General features: G+C 31.5%; 3 protein-coding genes across 4 annotated transcripts; 2 read left to right on the forward strand and 1 right to left on the reverse strand.

Moving 5' to 3' along the window:
* LOC109331890 lies at positions 2,604-8,611 on the forward strand. The gene is made up of 4 exons (XM_019566660.1): positions 2,604-3,269; positions 5,278-5,886; positions 6,492-6,783; positions 8,250-8,611. The coding sequence occupies exons 1-4, from the start codon at positions 2,676-2,678 to the stop codon at positions 8,282-8,284; spliced, it is 1,530 nt and encodes a 509-aa protein (XP_019422205.1). The 5' UTR covers positions 2,604-2,675; the 3' UTR covers positions 8,285-8,611.
* On the reverse strand, positions 8,957-12,869 carry LOC109331891 (tobamovirus multiplication protein 1-like). The gene is made up of 11 exons (XM_019566661.1): positions 12,502-12,869; positions 12,036-12,126; positions 11,904-11,956; positions 10,948-11,040; positions 10,791-10,862; positions 10,611-10,683; positions 10,337-10,382; positions 10,201-10,264; positions 9,972-10,025; positions 9,813-9,890; positions 8,957-9,224 (listed from the first exon to the last, which is right to left on the reverse strand). Exons 1-11 carry the CDS (start codon positions 12,655-12,657, stop codon positions 9,132-9,134), a joined length of 873 nt encoding a protein of 290 aa, XP_019422206.1. The 5' UTR covers positions 12,658-12,869; the 3' UTR covers positions 8,957-9,131.
* On the forward strand, positions 16,507-21,973 carry LOC109331898 (probable protein phosphatase 2C 9). 2 transcript variants are annotated; one of them, XM_019566677.1, is made up of 6 exons: positions 16,507-16,875; positions 17,191-17,300; positions 18,834-19,073; positions 19,406-19,682; positions 21,113-21,267; positions 21,486-21,973. In XM_019566677.1, exons 2-6 carry the CDS (start codon positions 17,265-17,267, stop codon positions 21,624-21,626), a joined length of 849 nt encoding a protein of 282 aa, XP_019422222.1. In that variant the 5' UTR covers positions 16,507-16,875; positions 17,191-17,264; the 3' UTR covers positions 21,627-21,973. The 2 variants fall into 2 exon arrangements, with proteins under 2 accessions (XP_019422222.1, XP_019422223.1); XM_019566678.1 differs by having other exon boundaries at positions 16,507-16,824.

The following is a 23,385-nucleotide window of genomic DNA, read 5'->3' on the forward strand; positions in this document are numbered from 1 at the left end:
TAGATGGATTTTTTTGAATTATAAATAATTTTGTCACCCCTACTTAAACTAACAGTATATCCATATTAAATTCATCCTAAAAACATCAAAATGTTAATAGTTTCTTGATTATCAGCGCAACACACAAAACTTCTTAATTATTACTCAGGCTTCGTTTTATTTGTCCTGTGCTGAACTCTTTTTGTATTTTCCCATGATCATTTTAAAAACTAAACATGGAACAAAAAATTATGTGTTGTCGTGTCCCTTACTTTTTGCAAATCAAACACACCTTTTAAGACATATTATATATGTTATGGAGTGGAAGACATATATAAGCCATGTCATGCAACAATCTTACGACAAATTTTCCACCTACGTGAATCATATGGATGTGCTTAATCACTGTACTATTCACCTTTACAAACTCAATTAAGAAAATAAGATAAACCTAATATCGAAATATTATCATCTCATAGTTTCATCTTTTATGCACCTTCTGGCTTAAATGTTAGAGTGTCTGAATAAAATAATTTTACTTAATTTCATGATTTTTTTCTAACATTTTAACATGACTGAGTAGATAACCAATCAATAACATCTATTGACACAGTGACTTATGTAATAATAGTAATAAAGTAAAGTTATAAGCTAGAATTTGCATAGACAATTATGTTATAGAATTAAATGAATAATATAACTTTTTTGTCTAATTCTTTTCATGTATATTTTAACCACGTGTATAACCTACAAATATAAATATATTAAACACATCGTTAAAAAAAATTATATACAGTAGAATATATTTACACTGTATAAGTATCTTATGCTGAGTAGAGTTTGAGCTAATATCAAAGAGAAATTGACGGTTGATCACATTACCATTGGCTTGGATCATTGATAAAGTGACATAACCAAGTATTAACGTATAATTTATCTGTATTATGAGTGACCCTTACCATATTTTGTTCTGATATATATATATATATATATATATATATATATATATATATATATATATATATATATATATATATATATATATATATATATATATATATATATATATATATATATCAGAACAAAATATGGTAAGGGTCACTCATAATACAGATAAATTATACGTTAATACTTGGTTATGTCACTTTATCAATGATCCAAGCCAATGGTAATGTGATCAACCGTCAATTTCTCTTTGATATTAGCTCAAACTCTACTCAGCATAAGATACTTATACAGTGTAAATATATTCTACTGTATATAATTTTTTTTAACGATGTGTTTAATATATTTATATTTGTAGGTTATACACGTGGTTAAAATATACATGAAAAGAATTAGACAAAAAAGTTATATTATTCATTTAATTCTATAACATAATTGTCTATGCAAATTCTAGCTTATAACTTTACTTTATTACTATTATTACATAAGTCACTGTGTCAATAGATGTTATTGATTGGTTATCTACTCAGTCATGTTAAAATGTTAGAAAAAAATCATGAAATTAAGTAAAATTATTTTATTCATTTATACTTCAAATTAAAAGTATTATTAACATATATATATATATATATAATTAATTAAACAACCAACAAATAATATTTTATTATCATAATATATCACAAATAAGGTTAATATGTTACCAAATAATATATGTTTCACATACTAACCCAAACAAAAACACATAAATAGATTTAAATTCTAAGCAAACAAATTTCTTGTTACAATATTAAACTAATAAATGACAAGTATAATTACAAATAAGTTGAATTAATTATAATTGTTATTTGTTAATTTATATTAGAATAAAACGGTTGTCATTTAATTAAATAATAATTATAATTGTATATTTTGGTTGTTATTAAAGCATAAAATTTATGTTACTTGATAATATTTTTAGCTTATTTATATAATTTTGTTATAGTAAAATCTTTCATATTAATCATTTAATTAGATATTTGTATAATGATAAATTTTCATATTCGAAATAAAAATTATTAAGATAAATAGTTTGATATTATGAGCTTATTAGGTTTTTTAATATGAACTATGTTAATTTTCTAACCAATGATTCATTGGTCTGCCAATAATTCAATATCTTAATCAAGTCAATGTAATCCTTAATGGTTGAATTAATTGACTCATTTACATTATAAAATTACAAAATAAATCATAATATTAATTAACAATATTTAATAATTATACAATCTAAGTTTAAAAACGTATTCATACATAATTAAACAACCAATAAAAAAAATTTCACTAGAAAATGTTACAATAACATATATGTGCTGTATTTCAATTGCAATACAAGCGTATGATAAATTTAAAATTAATTAAACAATAAAAGTTTTATTATAACATAAGTTATAAATGAAAGACTTAATCCATAGTGTAAATTAAGTCAAACTAATTTTAATATAAAATTGGTTAAATAAAAGACTCAATCCAATCAAATACCCGATTCACACGTCGATCCAAGCCTTATAACAATCATCCAAACCTGATATTCAGCTATTAATCCATAATTTGGACCTCGCTTGAACCCATATATCCATTTGCTTTTTGATCAGATCCTCTATTTATTTATTACCATATTCATATATATAGAATAAAGAAAACGCCGCGTCTACCACGTCACCAACAAAAAACGTGTGCATATATATACCAAAAAAATTTCAGCTTCACCACCAATGGAGTTTTTCACCAAAACAAAAACCATCAAGCTCCACAGCCACTTCGGCAAATACCTCATCGCCGATAACGACTGCGAAACCGTTATTCAGAGCCGTAACGGTTCAACCAGAAGAGCCAAATGGACGGTCGAACCCGTCGAAGACGTAACCAACAACATCCACCGTGTACGGCTGAAAAGCTGCCACGGAAAATACCTAACGGCAACGGCAACGGAAACGCCGTTTCTTCTAGGCATGACGGGAAACCTGGTTGTTCAAACAAATTTCGATTCAGGTTCTGAATACAAATTCGATTGGGAACCGGTTCGAGATGGTTTTCAAGTGAAGCTTCGTAGCTGGTGCGGGAAGTATCTGAGAGCGAACAGAGCAACGCCACCGTGGAGAAACTCTGTTACTCACGATGGTCCGTTGAACTCAGCGACACAGAATTGGTTTCTGTGGGATGTTCAAAGTGTAGAGTTGGAAGATGAGAATGAGTCATTGTTCTCTGAGAGTGTTGTTTCTCCTTCTGCTTGTTCTGATTATCTTTTCAATTTGGTACCAGTTTCATCCATGCCCATTATCCCTCATCATCTTTCACGCAACTTCAAGGTAAGTGTGTCATTAATTTTTCCTTAATTGTTTTATTTTGCTTAAATTTTCATTTATTATCATTTGACTTTTTTCTTCTTTTCTTTCTTGGAATTCTACGTTGATTCAACCTTAAGTATTGAATTTTTGAATGTGTGATTTGAAATGTTTATATCATCCATACAAAATATATCATCATTATATTATTTATCATTTATATATAACAATTTATTATTTATAGATAAATTTTTAATTCATAATATATGCCATAATGACAGAAACTGAGTTTGGGATTCAAAAATCAACTTTCCAAAGTTGAGGAAAATAAAATCAACATTTTATTAAGACGTCAACGATGAAAATTTACTATCTACAAGCTAGTTTATCGAACTAGTGTTAAATGACTGTAACAAAATTTACAAGCCTCAATTTATAATGTCTAAATCACATTTTTTAAAAGATAAATAAAATGTTTAATATATGAGTTTTGTAAAGTATCATTTATATCATCTACCATACATGTTTATTTTTTATTGACTACAAGATTTTAAAAACATCATTTCCCAAAAGGACATTAGAATAAAGTATCTTATGATACGGCAAAATAAGTTATGTCATCTAACCACTAAAATAATGTGTTTGTTTAATTATTTTCTAAAAATTAAAAAAAATAATATATATCATACTTTTAATAATTTATACTAATATAAAAATATATTTTATTCTCTTCTACATATTGATTGTCAAATAAATCCATTCATTTATAAACTCATTGACCCGTACATGCTATTTTTATTATTAAAAGAATCACCTAATTGTTACTACAACTTACTTTTTATACATATTATTACTTTTTATAAATTAACACATATAGAATTAAAAGTAAAATCATTTAATTAAATACTTAAAATTATACAATAATAATCTTTTTTTAAATTTGTTGGTAAATTTTTTGATACAATTAACCATTCAATTAGTTGTCTTTATATTGTAATATACATGCATTTTCAATATAAATTTTTATACTATTATTATTATATTATCAATTATTCATGTATTAATTAATATTGATTTTGTTGTATTTGCTTTTTCATTTTTTGATGTACTAAAAAAAGTAATATGAACTCTTAAACCAAAAACAAAAGTAATAATATAAATATTAAATGATGTAGATGCAATGTAACCTATTCTCTTTCCATATGCGATGCCCTTATTTTAGTTTATACTTTAGAGGTCGAGCAAAGAAAATCTCAATACTTTTTGGTATAAAGAAAGTTGAGTTATAAATCAAATCAATTATTATTAAATAAAACAAAGTAAAATAATACTTTGTGAGCATGTTATACTTTTCCTTTTCTTATAGTATAGGAGAAAAAGATTAACGGACATTTGGTTCAAGTAATACATGTTTGATTACTCTTAAGCAATATCTCGAGTTCGAGTCTTGTGGATGGAAAAAATGACTGCTGGGAGAGTTAGCCCCATATACATTTGGATGTTCCTGGCTCAGACAAGATTGCCTTCAGTGCGAATATGCCTGTAAGAAACAAAAAAAAAAAAAATTAGTATAGGAGAAAAAATATACACTAATCATGTAAAAAACAATTATATTGCTAGCGTATCATTTATTTTCAATTTCAATCATCATTAACTTTTCAATAAAAAATATTCTAAACAAAGGATGAATAATACACTCACTAGTCACTATATATACATCTTTATCATATAAATATTACAATATAATAATTCTTGTGTCATTGGAAAGAGACATTAAATCATGTAGGTCTCTCTTCTCTTATTCATGTATCAAAATTTGATTGTAGATGATGACATATGATTTTAACATATTTTAGGATATGTGATATTTGTTCATTGTTAGGGGTTGTTAAGAGTATGATAGTTAAATATCAACCCCAATTGCCCAAACCAAACTCACACCCTCACTTCCATCCATTTCTAACTGAAAAAGAAGTGCTATTCTATTCTCACCATTCTTAATTACTTTGGCTTTATTCTTTATTTCATGCAGATACAATGTTCCAACAAGTTCAAAACAGCTATGGACTTCTTCCACCATGCAAAGGCGGTGCGCTTCCGCAGCAACCACCACAAGTACCTCCTAGCGGAGGAGGATGAGGAATCTGTCTCACAACACAGAAAATGTTCGTCCAAGAATGCAGAGTGGATAATTGAACACGTTCCTCAATACGACAACGTCATTCGCCTCAAAAGCTGTTATGGAAAGTATCTCACCGCCTCTAACCACCCCTTTTTGTTCGGCATGGCCGGTAGAAAGGTGCTTCAAACACTTCCTCATAGGCTTGACTCTTCGGTTGAATGGGAACCTGTAAAATATGGGTCACTTGTGAAGCTTAGAACACGTTATGGTAACTTTCTTAGAGCGAATAATGGTTTGCCTCCATGGAGGAATTCAGTGACGCATGATATTCCGAATAGGAGTGCTACCCAGGATTGGATATTGTGGGATGTTGATGTTGTGGAGACAAATGCTCATTCTTCTGTTCCGAGTTTGTTTTCTTATCCATCCTTGGTGAAGGAGGACTCTTCTAGGTTTGATAATAGTGTGCCATCATCCCCTGTTGTCCCTACCAAATCTCCTAGCCATTTGAGCCAGCAGGTATGTGATTCTTTGAAAATTTTAAATTTTTTATCTGGGTTCTTTTCCATAAGGTTTAATTTTGCATTTCATAACAAGAATGATATTATAGGTTATGGTAACTGGTGCATAAGGAATCCAAAGATAGATTTATTTAAATATAATTTTGGGTTATACTAACTAGTGCATAAGGATTCCAAGGAGATTTTTTTGTGTTAAAAAGTAATATTTGAAATTTTAAAATATTGAATGCACAATTTTCTAATACATATTTTTTTTGTTTTGAATCTTCAGTCAATGTTATAATGCTATAGGTTAACATTTCTCTACAACCTGTAATTTTTTTATGATATTCCGATTTTTAAAAATCCCCTTATAATCAACAGCGACTGAGAATGATGATGCTTAAAAGCTAATATAGTATATATTCAATGACAAAGTAAACAAAAGCACTTTAGATTTTCTCAATAGTAAGAATTCGTACAAAGTTTGCTATAATTGAAGGATGCTAGTTGAAGAGTAAATCTAAGTATGTAAATTTATTTCGGAAAAAATAGACAAAAAATGGTCTTGATGTCTATCTAGTATGCATTTATGTGCTGATTGTATTTGATTTTTGTTTGCAGTCAAACGATTCCAAAGCTGGCTCATCGCATAAGTTAGAGGGGCGAACTATATACTATCATGTTGCTGAAGACAATGAAGAGGAGAGTGACGAAGATATGCCTGAAAATTCTTTGATTTTCAATGGGAATGGAGTTGAAGAATTGACTAGTATACTTGAGGAAGAGACAGGGGTAGAGGGAATTATTGTGTGTTCTCGGAGTCCTTTGAATAGAAAGCTTTACCCTCTTCGCTTGCAGCTACCTCCAAACAATGTGACTATGCAGGTTGTCTTGGTTCATCCTTTATCCAAAGGTGAGCCTTTCCCCTTGTTTGGATATCTATCTATGCTCACTTACTCTGCATCCATCATCTTTCATTAAAAAGTCAACAAAGTTTAGAGGTCTATCTTTATTGTTCTATTATTATAGACTATTGGTGGTAAAACATGATTATTTTAGATTCAAGTTGTGGTGACTGTTATATTGTGTTAATATGGATTACAAATAGCTGAGAGAGAATGTAATTGTAGTAAGATTCTGGAAACTATAATTGATGTTGCAGACTTCAGTTTGAAGGTATTCGATAGCAAAAGGAAGAATTGAAGTCATGGTGGACCAACCAATTAGGATATGGTTTATCAATGTCATAAATGTTTTCCACCTAATAATTAACAATTGTCTTATAAGATGGACTTTGTTTCAGTAGTTGAGAAACAAGGATTTTGCTTCTCTTGCTTTAAATTTTGGATAACATCACATATATGTATCCACACTCACTAAGAGTCTAATTAGAATCATGCACTACTAGAAAAATTAAGTTCGTGATTTTGCTTTTGATTTTAATGAAAGAAATTTTACATCATTACTTTTAAAGAGTAAAACTATTACTTCATGTTGTTTTTCCCTTTATTTTTTGTTTTTTATGTACTCTTCACCCATCTAATTAGTATTGAAGAGAGAAGTTGCTAATTTTGATTTTAAAGAGAGAAATGTCATATCCTTATATTTAAGGGGTAGAAATGTTACATCATATTGTTTTTTCCTTTATTTTTTATGTACTTCTCTCTCTATTACTGGAGAGATCCTCACCCGTCTAATTAGAATGATATCCCTCTCCAGTACTAGAGAGGGAAGGTGTTGATGTTGCTCTTGATTTTAAAGAGAGAAATATCATTATACTTAAGGGGTAGAAATGTCATATTATATTATTTTTCCTTTATTTTTTGATGTACATCCCTTCTAGAGAGGATCCTCACCTATCAAATTAAAATCTGACTCATCTCCAAATCTCCAATACTGAAGATGAAAGTTATTGATATTACTCTTGATTTTAAGGAGATAAATATCTTATCATTATATTAAAGGGTAGAAGTGTAATGTCACTTTGTTTTTTCCTTTATTTTTTATTTTTGATGTACTTCCGTAATGGAGAGGGTCTTCACCTGTCTAATTACTAGTTAGAACCAGACTCCTCTCCAAGAGAGAGAAATTGTTGATTTTGTTCTTGATTTTAAGATAAATGTCATATTTTATATTTAAGAGATAGAAGTGTCATATCATATCACATTGTGTCAACTGTGCTCCACATCTTGATATTGTTTTTACCAAATTAATAAAACTTGAGAAGAAATCTTCATCCTGGTAATACTGATTTGAATACTTGCACAAATCATTACACTTTATTTACCATTTTCTTTCTTTCTCCCTTTTTCAGATTGAGTTTGTCACCTGTTCTAACTTCTCACCATAATGCTTACTTTCTTTTTTCTGGTGTTTCAGTGGCTAGAGACTTTGAGGCAGAAGGTTTACTGTGAGAAGAAGAGTAGATTATTGCAACATTAGCCCCTTATGTATATGGTGATCCAGCCCTGCTCGAGTTCTATGTAAAAGGACTTGGTGATAAGTTCTACACTTCTATTGGTCTGCCTTGTATCAGTTCATCGCATTTATAATGCAGAATTCATTCAGGTCCCAGGAAGACTGATTGAAGTTTCCATGGAATGGATCAAAACAGCAATATTTTCATCAGTTGCATCCATAGTAGGTTGGATTTTGTTTGAGCTTCTTTTTCATTAACTCTAGATTTTAATATAGCATGGCTATCATGTGGATTTCAGGGATTTTGTTGCTTGTAATTTTTTGTGCTTCAAGATATTTCTATAGGTGATAGCTCATGTAAATATAAGCTGTCAGAAAATTATAGGCAGGTTTTTTACTCATGAAATATATCTTCAGACAGATTAGTTTCTCTAATCAAACAGTATGAAAAAACAAATAAAATAAAAAATGAGTTCCTTTTCTTTCTCTCCAATATTACTGTTTATAAAAAGTTATGTCAAATATGTTAGAAAACTCTTGGCATGCAAAAATAAGGGAAAATTATATTGACCCCACTTGAATTAGGCGATAATTTTCTTATTTTAGAAATTACATTAACTAACCTCTCTTAATAGTTAAAAGGTAAAATTTGGTCTGCTTTGAAAAAATAGAAAAGAGAAAATCTTTATGCTAGTATTGAAGAGAATAAGTGGGTACTAATTCAATAAGATAAAATTAGAATGTACAGAGCAGAAATGGAACATTTTTATGTACCAGTTTAGACAGATAAAAAAGAAAAGGAAGACGCTGTTGGGAGCTAAAAGAATTTATGAATAGTACAGTTCATCTAATTGGGTGATACTGGTCAGAAACTCTTCTTGGAGGCAGCTTTCTCAGAATGAAGAGCACCAATGCAGATGGAACAATCTCTACCAACTGCATAATGAATGAGAGACAGAACCATTAGAAAAGGACTTCCAAGTCAAATAATGATTTCAACCAATACCAATATCAGAAATATTGATCTTTCAATTAAGCTTATATCTCAATCTAGCATCATTTTTTATATGACAAAATGTATCCTCCTAAAGTTTCACCTAGTACTTTGTGAAGAGTTAAGACTCGGTCTGATAATGGTTCATCATATAATAATATTAAATGTAAGCATGAGGTGTTAGGTGCACATATTATGCACGTTATTCGGTCTTCCTTTTCCTTTTTACACTTGAAAAGAAAGGTTAGTTTCAGGAAAAAAGGCAATGAAGATATTCACATAATCACATTCCCCCAAGTGTAATGGCATTGGTTGACCATGAAAGATGGCTGAAAATTTTAATTTCCCCTAAGCTATAAAGCTGTCAAGTATTTCCCAACTAAATCAAATCATATTTTCAAACACTAAACAAGGCAATCCTATTGTCTTTGGAGAGCATTTTTTGTGTGCAATCACATGATATAACTAAACATGGTCTCCTATTCCACCTGAGGCTGACCAAGAGAAGTTTATGATAGGTTTAAACTTACCAAATAATAGACCAGGTTAAGAATGGGATGATCTAAGACATCAAGATCCACACCCTTGTCAAAAGCAGAAAGTGCAAGCTACATTGAAGGTGATGATAGAGATCTTGTCAGAAAACAACAGCTACAAATATATAAAGTGATAAACTGGAATGAACTTACCATAACACATCTTATTAAGAAACAGGTGCAACAAATACTTGTCACTGAGCCAACCTGCCACGGAGAAAAGTTAGTCACCATCAATTTTTAGCAGAATTGTTTTATGAACAAAAGTCCTTGTACACTTTTTTCCTTAACACTTGCAGCATGGTCAGAATTTATAATTTATACAAGGATATATTTTTCTTCGTAAGTTGAAAAATAAAGCAATTTATACTTCGATGCGAACCTCATAAAGCTTCTTTTGACGGCCTCTGGATTCAATCGGGAAGCGCCTCAACAGGAAAAACAACCTACATTATTCTGTGAATGTCAGTCTTCAATGACATGACAAGAATTGCGCCATAAGAAAGGCAATAACTTACCTTCCACCATATAACAAGAAACCAAGAGCAGCACAGAATGAAATAACTGCAAAAGAACATTAGAACAAAGCTCACAATACAATACAACTATACATGAGAAGTTTGAGTGGTAACTACTCCATTATACATATTCACTCAAGCTGTTAACTTCAAGCGCAATATAGATGTACTAATCTTTTAAACAGTATGAAATCCACAGGGAATGTAGGAAGGATGAAAAATAATTTTTGAGCAAAAAAAGGTCATCAACTAAAATGATGCTGACAGAAATAACCTGCAAGAAAGAGTTTAGCGGCTTCCAGACCAGCAGCAGTTCTGCTTACGCTCATGTAAATCCAGATGATCGCCTATTATTATCAAGGTGAGAAGATGAAAAACACGACATTAAATTGTGTGAAATGTCTTATTTTAAGTATTAGAATGGTTGACAAGGAGATCAAGTTTGTATGCCTGCCTGTATGAAGTAGATAAACCCGTTGACAATAAAATAAGCAGGCCTAAGTTTATTTGCCGGTTCACTTCTTGCCTGGAATACATTTGTGACACATGAACTGAATACAAATTACATCAAAGAATGTTGTTGTAGTTCTTCCAAAAGAAAGTAAGTATACCTGGTGATATATCTCAGCCCAGAACAAGACAAGCAATGTGTAAGTAGAGAAAAACAGAAGACCAGGAACCTCCATAAGCACTTGCTCTAGTGCCTTTACCATGATATGCAATAATAGGTCAGATCATGATTGGAAATAAATGCTGAATTGCGAAATGGAGAAGAAAAAATGAAGGTTAAAGAGAAGGGTGCATAAGTTGCAATATTCAGATTGTTCATTTTACGCAGTTCCTTTCGATAACATCTTGGAGCTTTAACTGCTTCCAAATTATTTGCAGCATTCTTTTCCTGAACTATGTTACAACATTGAAATACTAAGAAAATATGAACTGCTTCGAACTTCAAAGAAAAATTCCATTGTGGTCCTCTCTCATCCACTGTAGTGTGCTTTGAGACCATTTTGACATCCTCGGTATTGGAAGCTGTCACTGAGATCATGCAGTGGCAGCCCTCTCCCTTTTACTTCACTATTTTTTTTTCTTTTCCTTATTTGCAGTTTTCTTTAACTTCCATCACACATTTATTAGATGTGATTTTTGGACAAATCTGAGAGGGCTTTGAGTTCTCCAATTGGCCTTCTATCCCTTTCAAGGAGGGAAAGTGTGATAGGAAAAGTAAGTATTGGAGTTCTTGGCCACGATGCGAAAAATAATCCCGCTTGGGGCAATCAAGACACCCCAGCCCCAATGGAAGATCTTAGTCCCTTATTTTCTTTTAATCCCCGTAGTTTTCATTGTTCGGATTCCATTAGGTTTTTTTAGTGTTTTTGGTATTTTTTTCTATGTAATGAAGGCACAGCTGAGCCATCCTTCCAGGTTTTGGAACTCATTTTCATTCTCAAATATGAATTTCACTATTTTCAGGGGAAAATCTCTCTATTCTCTATTGCTATAAAATACACATGAAAAGGAACAAGTGATATGAATTGAATGCTAGTAATTAAGGATAAGAAAATACCTTTGGTTTAATTGTGAACACACTATTGTATAAACCGAAAAGGACAGCCCTCACTGCAAATTTAATATAGGTTCAGAAAGCATAACAAATATAAGCTAACAAAGTTGTTTATAGATTATTCAAAACTCTTACATCCATTGACAACAAAATTCATCAAGTGGAAAACTTTCTGTGTTGTCCACCCATATTCAGGTACCCTCATTTGAATACGCACCAATTGTACCTAAGATTAATGAAAACAATTTATAACTATTAACAGTGCATAGATATTTCACTCATAAACCACCCATCAGACCACATTATATTAGCATCCAATTCCTCACAAAATTCACATCTCAAACTTCAAATTGAAAATAAACAAATAATAGTTTACTAGAAAAGCCTAAGTGTTTTCAGTTGAACTGGTTAATTGGGTTTCAAAACAAGAACCCTCAAGGATAAATATCAGTGTTTACTCTCCAAAATTGTTGTAACAAGATTAAATCACATTGAGACTGATGAGAAGAGATTTAAGACCAAAACAAAAGAAATATTGATTGCAAGAATATGAAAGAACATGTCAATGTTCACTGAAACATAAAGAAAATTGATGAGTTACCAAGGCAACAATGGAAACTGAGGCATAAGCAGCACAAAGAGCATAGTAAATTCCTTTTTGCCATTGATCTGATTCATCAATTTCATCCCATCTGTGATTTGTAAAAACACCCCCTTGTTCAAAACCAAAGCTTTTTGTCCTTAGTGCAAACCCCATTATAGCTGCAACAAAGGAACAATAACAAGAAGAACAAACGAAGCAGATCTAGGAGGAGGAAGAAGAAGAAGCAACAAGAGAAGTTGGTTCCTCTGTGTTCATCACAACACAAGAGAGATGGAAAACGGTGGAAGTTGTTGGGAGAACACGTGGCGATACCCCACTTTGTATACGTGGACAACTTGTGATACACGTGTGACATCATGACATATTTTTTACAAAAATGCAAACATATACCATAAATATTTTATATTTAAAGACAAATATTTATATTTTTTGTACTATTATTTATAACTAAATTTTAATTAAAATTAAAAGTTTAATATGTTATCAATTTATTTAATTATCTATATATATATATATATTTATATAAATCTTTATCCAATATTATCATGCCTTGCTTTGTTTGAAGGGGATGTGATAACTACTATGATGATGTTGATTGATACCAAAACCACTAAGCTCAATATGGGTTTTTCATATTCCTCAGATGAATAGCTGCAACACATTAATCACATAGATGCTACATAGTTGACCCTTTCTTTTTCTAATATTTTTATTCGTATCCATAAATCACAAATGCTTGTAAAGTATCATATATCATATTCATTCCTTTAATTTTGCTTTCTAAAGGAGTATATAGGACACTGTAACTAAATTTAATTAAGTCAATGAAATTGTGACATTATATATGATACTGTTGGGTTTATTCAAGTGTGAAGTCCCACATTGGGTATGTGTGGAATTGTGAAAGACTTTATAAGTAGGAAAAGTTCATGAAACTAATGACTTAAAGTTTTGGTTCAAGATATAGTGTCATACTTGTGACTTCTTATTTTATAATACTTTATAAGTAGTTTTGAAGTTAAGAAAGATGATAATATGCATCCTCCCCTCTTGAATGGCCCAATTAGGGAACTCCATTCATTATACAAGCCTCTATTTTGATTGCTTTCAACCATCTTTTCCATCAAATAGCTCACATGCTTATGAACCATATAACATATTGTTTCACTCAAAACTCCTCTATTTTTTAACAATATGTTGATCTAGTGATATAAGACCTTATTAGATCTATAGAATAATTAAAATGTTCGATTCCTGATAACAACATTCATTGTGAGGAAATCACTTGCCCAAAAGAGATTAGTTCCTTCGCAAAAAATGGTGAAGGGACCCTTGATAATACAAAAGAACTCTTTTGTTTTCATAAATCTATGACTTCAAATACAACACCTTGATATAGAATAACTCCTCATTTATCTCTATTCCAATTATGCAGCCAATTTTGTTCCTTCAAGACACTGCCACTCAAATCCTTCACTTATCCATCTTAACTCTATTCAGTGTATTTGGGTCAATTCTAATGAAGAGTTGATCTTCCCATGCATGAGGAGGAAATACCATACATGTTAATGTGTTATCCATGTCAATTTTTGGCTAGCACATACATTATGTGACCATTTTTTCCTCATGTTAATGGTCTCCCGAACTAGGACTTATTATTAATCAGTTAAGGTTAATTATGTTCTATCATATTTGATTCTTAGTTTCTTACATACTTATAAGATTTATATAATAATATTAAGTAAGTTCAATAGGTTCATTTAGAGTCATCTAGTCTCACTCAAGCAAATTGAATTATAAATTGGCATTATGGTGTTAGTGATGTGACCAATAATTATGCCACGAATAAATAATGATTGAAAGAAATTATGTATGCAAGATATACACCTAAATTAGGGAATTAGAAAACTAAAATCTACAATGGATCAAATAGATATGATCAACCAAGCGTAAAGACATAAATAACTCCCACTAAATATATCGTCTTTAAGGAGTATCACTACATGATCTTATTAGTGCTTAGTTTCTAACTTTCTCCTTTTTTTTTGACAGCTATATAACCTTAGCTTCCTTTCAAGGATAAGTAAGAAATAAATTTTGGATGAGTTTTGATGAATAATTGTTTCCCAATTTTAAATTGAGAAACATAAATTAAGCTTTGGATGAGCTCGGGGAACATAGGAAGGGGGTGCTTGAGAGCCACAAGGTTGGAGGAAAATCTTCTGTCCTCGGTAGTGTTCTCAATAGTATTTCTGACTAATAAAAATATATTATTTAATTGAAAAAAATTATAAAAATATAAACTAATATTTTATAGAATTTGATGTATTCTATTGAATAGAAACATGGCAGAGGATCCATGTTCCACAAGGTTGATCTGGGCTGCATGCATCAAATAGCTCTCCTCTTCTGTACTGTGGTTTTGACCATTCAATTTCACTCTTGCTCATGTGGGGTGGACCTAATGTAGTGTTTACAACTACAACTAAATCCATTTCACATTTCTTGCCTTCAACGTTGAAAAATTTTTCAACATTAAATCCATGTCACATTTGTCGACAATAGCACATTTGTATGCTTGTATTTTAGACTTAAGAGATGCATTGGATTTGAAGACCTCTATGTAAAGTCACACATTCAGATTTGAGTTATTTAATGCAGCTATGATATTTTGTAATTATATCATGCAGAGAAATTGTACATGCATAGCTCTGCTAACAAATATAATTCATAAAAATCAAATATATGATTCTTTGACCTATTATGATACCTAAAGATCTAATAAACCTTACTATACTAAACTAATATTTCGTTGGTAAACTATATTCAGATTTGTTATAGTATAATTGTTTTCAATATGATAAGTAAGAGGCTGTTTGTTACCCTTGTTTTTTGTTAAAATTTGGATCAAGGATTCTCTATCCATCTCTCTATGTCCTTATCTAATGAAATTATATCAAATAATATTAAAATATTAGTTTATATTTTTATAACTTTTTTAATTGAATAAATATTTTGATTAGTCTGGGATATAAATTGGGACACTTACTGAACATAATATCTTCATTCTAAAATTTAAACATTTTCTAGGTATATTGAAGATACAAATATATAGTGGATTCAATTAATTTAAGAAGAATGACATAAATTCTTAAATATTCTCAAATTATATAGAACATCTATCATCAAAGCATATATGAATTGGTGACAAGTTCTGAGTTACTTAGGTTGTTGAGATTTTAAATGTTTGTGAAAAAATATTTTTGCTTCAAATAGACAAAATATCTCTTTTTTATCAATCAATTAATAAGATTGCAGAGTTCAATCACTAAAGTAATTTTGTTCAATAGATTGATAGATTATTAGATAAGTGAACTTTTGAATCACATATTTACATAAAGTTTTAAGACATTATTTTCATAAACCCTTCTCACTTATCGCATGCAAAACTCTTTCACCTACAAGAATAATTAAGGAATTCATAATACAATATTCAATTACATTTGACATGACATACGAGCCCAACTAATCCCATTTTATGGGCTAAATAAGAACCATACAAAAAAATTGGTATTGTTGATCTAAAATCTTAATACAATAGATTAATAAGACTCTCGTATTATTTTTGATTGGATGTTCAAAAGTTTTATATTTGTATTTTATTTTTTAATTATGCCTTAGTTATTACTATTTTTTCACTCAATTCTTCATCTCCTTTTATTTAATTTTCAATCTAAATTGAATGAGATTATTTAGCCAAATTCTATAATTTTCGTATCATTTAATTATTTTCTAGACTATGTCCAAAAGTTTAAAGATATTAAATCAATTGTTATATGTCATTGCTAAATATATATCATCCTGTTAATAATATTTTATTTATTTATGAGTCTATGCCATTTATTGCCGAAAGAGCGAGTTATGGAGGTAGAAAATTTTAGCCGACTTTTGAATTGACCGTACACTTCCCAATCCCACAGAATGGGGTTGAATGTTGAGAAACCCAACCAATGCAATGAAGGAAGTGAATCCTCAAACACAAAAACAAAACAGTTGTAGTAATAATCAAACTAGACAAAAACAGTGTCAGCAATAAAAACACCAAATAATTCAACATCAAAGTCAATAAGGGTAACCTATGCTTTTTATCACCCATTCCAATTCCAACACAACATAAAAGACTTTCTCAACATATCCTCACAGTTACTTATATCATTCAAAGAGGGCTTTTTTTTTGGAAATTATTATATTTTGCTGCGTTCTTAGTGATTCTGTGTCAATTCCCTCTTTCTCTCTGAAATTACAGGCGACCCAATTCATCCACAGATCTTCCCTTTCATTTTCTTAGGAAAAGTTGAGATTTTTTTGTCAGTAAGTGATTTTTTATTTGTTAAAAGTTGATTGTATAGATGTTGTAAATATTCTATTTTTGGATTAATACATGTGCTCGAGATTGATATCATTGGTCAATTTGTCTTTGAAACCATAAGATGGAAAATTATTCTGACTTTGCATATTGAATGGATGTGTTATTGACCAAATTAATTGTTGATATTAATCTCAAGGATCAAATCAATGATTTATTTTTCATTTTTTATATATTTGCTTGTTTGATTGAATTCGGAGTTTTTTAAATTATTTATTACTACTTGTGGACTTTCTTTGACTTTGGATTTTTTTGTGCAGTTTGTGTTTTTAAGATTGTCAGAAGGTTTAGATGTTGAGTGATAGAAGGAGAAGGTGAGGTGGGGCTGAATTATATGGATAATCTCTGTTGTTTCAACTCTCTCAGTCAGGTGAGCAATCCCTTTTATTTGGAATAATCAATCTCCTTGTATATACTATGTTTGAGATTTCCTTTGATTTTAGAAGGCCTCACGAAGCTGAGTTTTAAATAGTTGTTGTGATTGTGATGTGATCATGGCTTAGTTTGTATTCCTTGCGGCCTGATGCAATTGCAGTGGTTGTGATAACCAAGATATTGCAGCTCGTCATGTGATATGGTCCGCATTTTGAAATTCTATTATGAGGCGTATGATCTGGATGCTGTCTGCATTTTGAAACCCGGTTATGAGGCATATGACCTGGTTAGGTATCGTATATACTTGCGGAAAAAGTTCTGGTGGTGCAGTGAATGGACTCAGGACTTTTCCAAATTTTATTTCGTAAGCTTACTTTTTTCCTAAGCTTATTTGATGAAGAACTACTGGTGAACTGTGGTTAGAGGGTAAAGGGAGACCAACAAAGGTACAGGTGAAAGCATTAAAAATGATTAAATGGCCCTTTGAATACATGGTTTATGACAAATCATGATGGTGTTATTTGACCCATGTAGTTGACTCCATATCTGGGTTTCTTTGCTTCCTTCACTGCCTGAAAATGTACTGCCAGGAAATGTTACTTACACCATGAGAGAGAGAATTTGGTCGGTTTCTCAAGATGGATAGTTCATGGCTCTTTATCATTCTTTTACTGGTTCAAAAATGTTGATACTAAAACAGCTAAGGTAGAGAGAAGTTTCTTCAGTATATAGGCTTGGAAGTGGCATTTGTGAGACATGCTTCATTTTAAATGGCTACATTAATAATATGTACCCAAAATGTCTAACTAGTCTCCTTTTGACTCTTGGATGTTTGTTTAGTGTTTTGGTTCACTTTCCTGTTATCTCTCTTTCATATTCATTTGGTACCATTTATTGTGGTTTGTGCTAATAGGCGTTAACCTTTAACCCATATTTTGGTGGGATGCCAATAAGGGTGGAAGTGAACTGAGCCAGGGCTAGCTTAGGCGTGACTCACTCTTATCTCATAGAGCTACTTGAGCTTGGTGAGCTTGGTGAGCCAGGCTCAAATCCTATACCCACTAATCTTTGTTCTATAATTATTATGTGTTTTAACTAAAATAGTGTTCAATAATATATGAAAATTAAGTGAATACGATCTGAACATACTCAGGCCTGGCTCATTTAATAAATGATCCAAGATCTTTAGCTCAACCACAGTTCATTAACCATTCAGTATGGCTTACTGTGCCGTTAACAAATTGAACCATGAGTAGCTTCCAAGTTGGGTCAAGTCACTTTTAGCATAGATGGTTTATTGCAATTACTCTGGAATTGATTAAATTTGAGAGTCCATTTCCAGATGGGATTGTTGAGTAGGGAGCGCGTTTCCCCATTAGTATTCTGAATTTGAGGCTTAGTGACATCTTCATGCTTATGTTCTCCTTGGTCATCCAAAAAACCTTCTTTTCTTAAATATATTTTTGAAATATGTTAAACAGGACATATAAACTCTTCTGTTAAGTTATTTTTACTTGTAAATGTTTAGGTGGTTGGAGGGCGTTCTTCATTTAACTCTGGCAAGGGAAAGAGCCATCAGTCCCCAGCTAAGTATGGTTTTACCCTAGTTAAAGGGAAAGCAAGCCACCCAATGGAGGACTATCATGTAGCAAAATTTGTCCAGAGCAAAGGGCACGAGCTTGGACTCTTCGCTATATACGACGGACACCTGGGAGATAACGTACCAGCCTATTTACAAAAGCATCTCTTTTCTAATATCTTGAATGAAGTGAGTTGTTGAATTGAACTAAAGATATTATGCATTGGTGATTGCCTTAATGACTTTTAATTTCATTGGAAAAATGGTTTTTCTTCCTCTTTATTTTATGTTGCAATATTATGATATTTTCTTTCTGTTCCTCACTTTCCATACTATTTGGCAATCAATGTCCTCCATATAAAAAGATATACTCTATTTATTTCAATATCTTGATGCAGTTAGGAAAACCTTATCTGTCAAAAGAACTTTGTAAGGATGGGTAGCATTACATTTACTTTAATTAACTTGATGAATCTTTGTATTGACTTTAGCATTAAGTGTATTCATGATTGATTATCTAGGTGGACTTCTGGGATGACCCATTCTTGTCCATCTATAAAGCTTATGAGTCAACAGATCAGGCAATTCTTTCTCACAGTCCGGATTTGGGGCGAGGAGGATCGACTGCAGTTACTGCGATTCTCATAAATAATCAGAAATTATGGGTAGCCAATGTTGGAGATTCACGAGCAGTTCTGTCAAGGGGAGGGGTGGCTGTACCGATGACTACTGATCATGAACCGAATACTGAGCGGGACAGCATTGAGAACAGAGGTGGCTTTGTCTCGAACATGCCAGGTTTGTCAATTACCCAACGGGTTGTTGTTTTAGATGTTCAACACAGATTTATTTTCTCATACTATGAGATATCAATCATGTCTTTTGCTGGGAAATAATTTCTATGGTGTTGTGTCTCATTTGCATTTTCAAATTATAATATATGTGAGAGAGTGATAGCATCATGTGTGTCATTTGCTTTTTCAAATTACTATATGAATGATAGAGGTGATGTTCTGATTATGCTATATGCAGAAATTATATTCATTGAAATGATAAAAGATGGGTTGAATGAAAGTTAAAAGGTCATTCTTTGTGTTGTTAAGTTTTAGTGATTATAGTATTAATTAGGCAATTAAAGTGTAGTCTTGTGAAATAAATTATTGTTTCTTGTCCACCTTTTATATCCAAAATGTATTCCATATATACATATTTAGGGTCTAATACCCTAAGAAACCTGGATTTCATTGAAAGCAATTACCCGTCTTGTTTGTAATGGTGCTACCATCCTGATCGAAAAGATGATTGAACTAAGGTTTAACTAGATCGGATGAAAGTGTTAAGGTATTTTTAGTTCCCAGTTGATGGAAAGGTGGAAAGGTTATGTGTTTTGCATGCCATACAATTAATCAGTTTGTGATAGTAACTGAATGTGGTTACGACTAACAAAAGAAATATGATGCTAATTTATGTTCAATTTAGTTCCGTTTCTCTACCTTGATTCATTGATCCAATTTCACCCCCTTGATCTACAAACTTGAGCAAATTCATCAGTTTAATTTGGCTTTTTGCACAACTCCCTTACTCTTCCAAATTAGGGGTTCACTCTCACAATTTTGAGAAGCATGTACTTGGCTGTTGCCTATTGTTTTTTATGAAAAATGTTCAAGACCAATTTATTCTTTCCAATCACTGCCTGAACTCTGCATTAGGTTCAGATGTACATGCTACCTTAGCCTGTGGGTGGAAAGGTTGTTTCTGTGACTGGAATCTTTGACCACCAGCCACCAGGTCACAACTCATAAGACAGTAACCTTCCCATTGCACCGATGATGGATCTCCAGGATAATATATGATTAACTTATAAGAATCTGCTATTATTTTGATGCTTAGAAATTTAATGTTCTATACTCATATCTGTTGATTGGTTACGTTGTTTTCAAAATATATAAAATCCTAACATGGACCCATGTCACTTGTCACAGATTTTAAGCATAATTAGCACATTAAACTATTTTCTTAGGCTTTCTTTTGTTGCTTCCAGGGGAATTAAAAATTTATGCTTGTCCTCTGTTGACTGTAACTACAAGTTTCTTACTTTATTGTCCTTTCCTGATTATGCTGTTCACTTTGAAGAATGACTCTTAACTTCTTCAGTGTCTGCTGTTCACTTTCTTATTGTTTTCTATTTTATAATATTTTCTTCATTTCTCAATGGTGGGTTATATCAGGAGATGTTGCAAGAGTGAATGGGCAACTAGCAGTTTCTCGTGCATTCGGAGACAAAAACCTCAAAATACACTTGCGATCTGATCCTGACATTCAGTTTGAGAATATTACCCCAGATATTGAGCTTTTGATAATTGCTAGTGATGGTCTATGGAAGGTCTTCTATCTCTCTCTCTCTCTCTCTGTGCATTATATCATTTAGCCGAAACTACCATAAGTTTCATCTTCATTCTAAATCTCCAAAATTCAATAAATTTGTCCTAGTTGTTAACTCTTTTAGAAATTCTAATGCTGACATCATGTATTTGTGCTGCAATGCACGGGCTCGTAAGTAAGTAATAACTATTTCTGTACTTAGATATTCATTTATTCCAGGTAATGGCAAATCAAGAGGCTGTTGATATTGCAATAAGGACAAAGGATCCACAGAAGGCAGCAAAACAACTAGCTGTTGAAGCATTGAACAGAGAAAGTAAAGATGATATTTCCTGCATTGTCGTTCGTTTCAAGGTATAGAAAACCAAAAATACTCCCTACATTTTCAAGCTATTATATATGCATCAAGACTATCTATATAGGGATGCAGTTCCATACCCTACTCATGAAATCCATTATGGAATTGGAATTTTCTGAAAGATAGGTTTCACCCTTGTCTTCATTATGTAAAATTGAAGTTCATTAAGTTATTTGGTGGTGTTATTCTACATTTGTTGATTTCTTAGTTGTGTAGATTCATACCATAAATTTTCTTTGTAATATGCTCTATGACATGGAGCAGTGTGAAGATTGCTATACTCTGTCACATCAAATATGGGATATATGTTTCTTTTTATAAGAACAGTATATGATATATACTTCAAATGGCCCAAAAAAGAAAAATCATTGTGTTGGATCACACTTGAATGGTGACCTTCTTTAGATTGGTAATTAATTACTGATGTAGTTAACTTATATCCTGGTTCTTGTTACTTTCCAAACTGAAAGATATTGAAGTCACTACTTTTTAGGAGAGAACATATTGTAAGATTTTAATATTCCAAGACTATCCCAATTAGATTTTGTGAAGTTACTCAAAATAAGGACTATTATAGATTAAATCTTGTGTATTTTTTTTCAAGGTGTCATATTTTTTATTCACTTCTAATTTTGCTTCACTTTAATAGTTGAAAGACCCCTTAAATGACTAGAAAGAGAATCAATAACAGATATCAACTTCTCACAAGTGGTGAGTGAATGTACAAAGTGAAAACTATCTCTAATAAGATTAGTCAAGGAATGTAGAATGGAAGCAACATGTAAGTGCAGAAGATACAGAAAAGGTGAGATTCTACTTAGGATCGGGAGGGGGCCAAAGATCGTAAATGTAGGATCGTAACACGACTCGTAAGATCCTACTTACTAATAGAGATGTATGCAAATAAATTCACATATATATTAAAGTAGTAGACATAAATCCAAATCCAAACGTTGTTTGCTAGAAACATAATTCCAAACTCAATCTCAAAGCATACATTTGATAAAAACATAATTCCAAATCCATTATAAAAACATAAGTCTTAATATAATTAAATCTAATTTAACAAATCATTCACATCAAATTGTCTATAATCATCTTCCAAAGGGGCTTCATCTTCATTTTCTTCAACATCATGTATATCTTCCCAAATATCTTTTCCAATGATTTCTCTCATCAAATAATATTGTCACCTTCTGGGCCATCCAAATGCTCTTCATCATTATTATGCTCCACAATCCACTCATCATCAGATGGAATGTCATCAATAGTCAGCTCGACACCCTCCCTAACTTGCTTTTTTTTTTGTGACAATTTTGAGTTTGCCATAATAAAAACAACATCATTCATTGTTTTTTGCATTAATTTATTTCTTCTTTTGGGGAACCTAAACAAATAGTTAATAAAATATAGTTATGCTCACACTTGTGTGGACATAAACAAATAATACAATTCAATCGAATTCTTACCATTTCAAAAGCACTCCAATTACGCTCACATCCAGAGGAGCTACACGTTAAGCTTAGTACACGCAGAGCAAACCTTTTAAGTTCTGGTGTTTCTTTCCCGAAAAACTCCCACCAATCTGTTGGAGTCTTCTGGTTCGCCATGTTCAAAGCCAAATTCTTACCAAAAAACCTCGTTTGTTAGTAAAACGGTCCATTTGAACAGCAATCTTTGATTGATCTTGAATATCAGACACCATTCTCCCTATGGCATCAAACAATCCATTCTAACTTCAAGATAAATAGTAAACCCAAG

The sequence above is a fragment of the Lupinus angustifolius genome, chromosome LG17 (genome assembly GCF_001865875.1).
Source record: "Lupinus angustifolius cultivar Tanjil chromosome LG17, LupAngTanjil_v1.0, whole genome shotgun sequence".
Classification (NCBI taxonomy): Eukaryota; Viridiplantae; Streptophyta; class Magnoliopsida; order Fabales; family Fabaceae; genus Lupinus; species Lupinus angustifolius.